Source organism: Benincasa hispida, chromosome 4, assembly GCF_009727055.1.
Source record: "Benincasa hispida cultivar B227 chromosome 4, ASM972705v1, whole genome shotgun sequence".
Lineage (NCBI taxonomy): Eukaryota > Viridiplantae > Streptophyta > Magnoliopsida > Cucurbitales > Cucurbitaceae > Benincasa > Benincasa hispida.
Window position 1 is genome coordinate 45,985,982 of NC_052352.1, and position 5,068 is coordinate 45,991,049.

The window sequence follows — 5,068 nt, forward strand, 5'->3', positions numbered from 1 at the left end:
TTGCTCGCTTTAACAGGGCACACACAATCTATATCCTATCACTTATAGTATACTATTAGTGGTAGTCCTATTAATGATATTGTTTGGTATCAGTGAAAAACTTTTATCATTGATACACTTCTACGTGTTGATAACAATCTATGATAGATTTTATAGGCAATAGGAATTAAGTCTTCGCTAATAACTTCTTATTAGTCATTAACTTCAGCCCTGCACATTTCTTTTTACATGGAATATTAATTCCCATGGTTGTATCTAATTAAGTTAGAAATTGATAACTTTTTTAATAATTAAAAGGATTATTTTGTTGGCTGAAAATGTGATATATAAATATTGATGATATTCTTCCCTTATTTTCTACGATGGAATCTTATAAGTAATAGATCTATCATTTATAAATTTTAAACATTATACGACTATACATCGTATTTAGTGATACACATTGTCAGACAAATTAATAATAAATGGACAGTGTTCAACTAGCATGAATAATCTACTATCAACTTCAAGATTGGAGGTTCAATGTCTCATTCCCACATATGTAAAAAAGAAAAAGGTTTGAGTCTAAAGTTCATTTGCCGACATGTTGAAATGAGGTTAACCATGCAACATTTGCAGCCCCTCCAACTCCATAGCCACCTCCTTCATGTTGGGACGCTCCTCCCCTTTTACTTTTACACACTCTTTTGCTAGCTTTGCCACCTCTTTTATCTCGTCAATATTTCCTTCCGTTGCCAGACCCTGCTCAACAATTTCTTCCAAACGATTTTCATTCATCGCATATAGGACTATCTTGGCTAGAATTCTTTCTTCTTCTGGCACGTCAAAACGCACAGCCTTCTTCCCTGTTATAAGTTCAAAAAGCAAAATTCCAAAGCTGTATACGTCGCTTTTTTCCGTCAACTCACTCGTCAACAAGTATTCAGGGTCCAAATATCCAAGAGTCCCTTGTACCATTGTGGATAACTGAGTATGATTCAATGGGACCAGCTTCGAAGCTCCAAAATCGGACAACTTTGCAGTGTAATCATGGTCTAAAAGTACATTAGAAGACTTGATATCTCTATGAATGATGGGATTTGAAGTTGAAGAATGCAAATATGCGAGGACGCTGGCAATTTCTGAAGCTATTTTCAAACGAGTTTCCCAAGAAAGAGGGGGATGATTGGTTTTGTTGTGGAGGTGTTCAAAGAGAGTGCGGTTGGTTACAAACTCGTAGACCAACAAAGGAACTTTTGTCTCCAAACAACACCCCAAAAGCTTGACCACGTTGCGATGGTTGATTTGGGACAAAACAATGACTTCGTTAATGAATTGGTCAGTTTGGGATTGATCCACTAATTTTGATTTCTTAATTGCAACCATCAAGCCGTCATCTAAGACACCTTTGTAAACAGTGCCAAAGCCACCTTTTCCCACCACTGTGCTTTCATGGAACTTGTTTGTAGCCTTCTTCAACTCTTCATGGGTGAAAATTCTGAATATCTCGACCGGTGATTCCCACTTAGAAAGATGTTCTTCAAGCAAAAAGCCTCCGTTTTTCTTGAAAAATTTGTTCTTTTGGTGGTTGGCCTTCCACTTTGCATACCCCAAGCATAACAATGTGCACCCAATCACTAAAATTGTTAACCCTATCGTACATCCTGCATTTAATTTCATCAACAAATTACATTTTTATAATAGAAAGATGATCAATAATAGAAAGATTAAACTCACCAACGATGTATTGAACAAAGGCCTTATATGTTGGGATGCATCCTCTCCTTCCATCTCCTTTATAGTTCTTAGGACAACCGCAGGTATAGTTTCCTTGTGTGTTAGAACACATGTGTTTATATTCACAGTCATTCAACCTTTTATCCTTGCATTCATTTATATCTGAAAATGTCCCAAAATTGAACACAACCAATCAAATTAACAAAATCCCCATAACATCATATCTTCTCTCTTTCTAGATTCAATTTTTAGATATTTTCTTACTCATTTTGAATCCCCCGCTAAATTCAGAAGCTTAAATTTAATGTATTACATAAAATTTAATTTTACAAAAAAATAACTTTGTGGTCACTGTGAGTTGTGAGTTTAAAAATATTACACTACCTACGAGTACTGAATTTGATTTACAATTTTGGTCTTTTATGTTTTAAAATGTAACCATATCTGTCACAAAGTTTTGAGTTAAATTATCATTTGGGCCTAGTTCTGAAGATTTTGCACTTTTAGTCTAGAATTTTCAGTAATGCTCACTTTTAGTAAGTTGTATTTATTCTCTATTAATTAATATAAATTCATTAAAATAATTATAATTAAATATATTTCATCAAAATTATCACTTTTCAAACTAATTTAAAAAATAATTCATCTCATTGTTCTAAATTATTTGATAAAAGTAATACTACGCATCAGTAAGAGAATATAAGGGTAACAGTGTGAAATAAAAAAATAAATATGAACACCAAATAAAAACTTAGACTCAAAGTTTGAAGAGTAAAAATATAAGATTATGAAACTTAGGGACCAAATAGAAATTAAACTCAAACCATAATGATAAAAATGGAGTAATGCTACACCCATCTCCATGTAGCCCATCATTTATCATATGAGAGATAAAATAATAACTTAAGTTTTTTAAAAAAATCTTTTTCTTTTTTGTCATGTGACATGTTTTTAGGTGGGTTGAGATGGATGTAACCTATTCCAAAGTTTTTTGGAATAGGTGCATTTAGTCTCAAAAATTTCAAATTAGTCATTTTAGTACTTAAGCTTTCAATAATAGATTTTAAAGGTCCCCTTGCTTAACAGAACTATTTAAATTAACAGATCTGTCCAAGTAAACTATTTAAATGTTGATGTGGCTTGTTGATTAAGTTGATGATTTGGTTTAAATTTGTCTCGTGAAGTTCGTCTCATAAAGTTACTTCACGAGTCAAACTTCACAAGACAAAAAAAGACATAAATGAAATGATGTTGAATCTAAGTAGCTTATTTAAATAATATTGTGACTTGCTGACTAAGTTGATGACTTGGATTTAAATTTGTGTTGTGAAGTTACTTCAACTTAGTCAGCATTTGAATAATTTACTTGGACAGATCATCAACTTAATCAGCAAGTCATATCAACATTTAAATAATTTACTTAGACAGATCTTTTAATTTAAATAATTATGTTAAGTGAAGAGGACATTTTAAACATCAACTTAGTCAGCAAGTCACATCAGCATTTAAATAATCTACATGGACAGATCTTTTAATTTAAACAATTATATTAATGAAGGGGACCTTTAAAACTTGTTATTTAAAACTTAAGAACTAAAATGACTAATTTAAAAATTCAAGGATCAAACGTACTTATTCCAAAAAACTTGAGGACTAGAAAGGTATTTTTCCTTTTGTTTTTTTAAATCTCTAATGTTACCTTTTTACTTTTAACCACCCATCTCAACTCAATGATGATTAAAATAGTACACTAGAATTTAGAGGTAAATAGGGTTTTTACCTTCACAACCTTGAGGACGATATGGATTTCCCTTGAAACCATCCAAACATCGGCAACGATATTCAGAACCATCATTGAGGAAGTTAATCTTTTTGGTATTTGGTCCACATATATTATTGCAATTGGTTTCGTTGTTTGATTTTGAGCAAGTATTGTTTGGGATTGCCCAATCAAGCACCAATGGAACTTCAAGTGGTGTAAAATTGGAAATATATTTGGAGGAGAAATTGAATTTGTCATGTTGAATAACAAAAGCATACCCACATGGATTAAACTTAAATACCTCGGAGTGTTTGTTGAAGCTCTTCACTTCCAACTCCAAATATTTGAGGCCTTCAGGAATTTCCAACTCACAGCACCCATTCCCAGCGCAGTGCCCATCTCTTATAGTTTTAGTAGTGTTTCCACACAAGGCCATGCACCCACCTCTATAGGTATCCCCTTGGATATTGCCAGAAATATGAGCTGATGTATCGCAACCGATTGCGACGAACTTGTTCTTGGTGTTAGAAATTGTGAATAATGGCGTTTGAAGTGTGGCGAAGTTATGGCTGCCATTCTGGGAACCATTTTGTGTGTAGCAATCTTTGGCTATGAAAAACGAGATGTCGAGCTCGCTGTCGTCGATCGATATATTTGTTACATCAACGTTACCATTCCCGATAAATGCTCTTGGAGGATGATATGTTTTGTTGCAGGTGATCAAGAAAGTGTCACTTAGATAACACTGCTCTTTCGTTCCGAATGGATACGGAATTTCCATGTTCCCACACCATCGTTCGTCACAGTCCTGCGAGGCCGCTGCTGACAATGACAACATCATGAGTAGAACAAGCTTTTCTGTGGGGTGTCCCATGCCTTATGCCTGCCTTGATCTGCCAATTAATTCACTGCAAGATGACTGTTTATTTCTTTCTCTGTAACCAAGAAAGCCCCGACACTACGCAAGGAAGAAGCAAGAACCAAAGTTCAATTTCTCTCCCAGCTTCCTTTGCCTCACTATGATATCCACACGCAAAGCTTAATATAGGGCTACATTATCATCTTTTAGCAGTCTACCTGTTTTTTTTTTAAAAAAAATTAAGTCTATGAACACTATTTCTAACTCCAAATTTCTTCCTTTGATATCTACTTTTACCAGTGATTTAAAAAACCAGTACTTTTAACAAACTTCTTTTGGTTTTCGGAATTTGGCCAAGAAGTTTTTTTTTGGAATTTGACCTAGAATTCAACATTGTACTTAACAAATATACAAATTTTTGTAAGAAATGAGGAGAATGTTTAATTTTTTAAAACAAAAAACGAAATAGTCACCAAAAGAGTCTAAATTAATTATTTTTGTACATATTCAGAGAGAATGATTTTTTATACATCTTAGGCAACTTTATCTCTATACAATTCACTCATAAGTTTAATCACAAGTTGCCACATGATAAATGTTTGTGCTTCATTAGAAGTATATTTCTTTAATATTTTTTCCTTTGTCATTGAAAAGATACATAGAACTGATCGTAGTCTCAGTTGTACCTAAGTATTACTCATACCTAAAATCTATCTAAAATATGCATTTTT

General features: G+C 33.3%; 1 protein-coding gene across 1 annotated transcript; it reads right to left on the bottom strand.

Annotated features, from left to right (window-relative positions):
* Positions 1-373: 373 nt before the first annotated feature.
* LOC120076724 (putative wall-associated receptor kinase-like 16) lies at positions 374-4,492 on the bottom strand. The gene is made up of 3 exons (XM_039030621.1): positions 3,497-4,492; positions 1,717-1,878; positions 374-1,643 (listed from the first exon to the last, which is right to left on the bottom strand). Exons 1-3 carry the CDS (start codon positions 4,350-4,352, stop codon positions 598-600), a joined length of 2,064 nt encoding a protein of 687 aa, XP_038886549.1. The 5' UTR covers positions 4,353-4,492; the 3' UTR covers positions 374-597.
* Between the last annotated feature and the right edge of the window lie 576 nt (positions 4,493-5,068).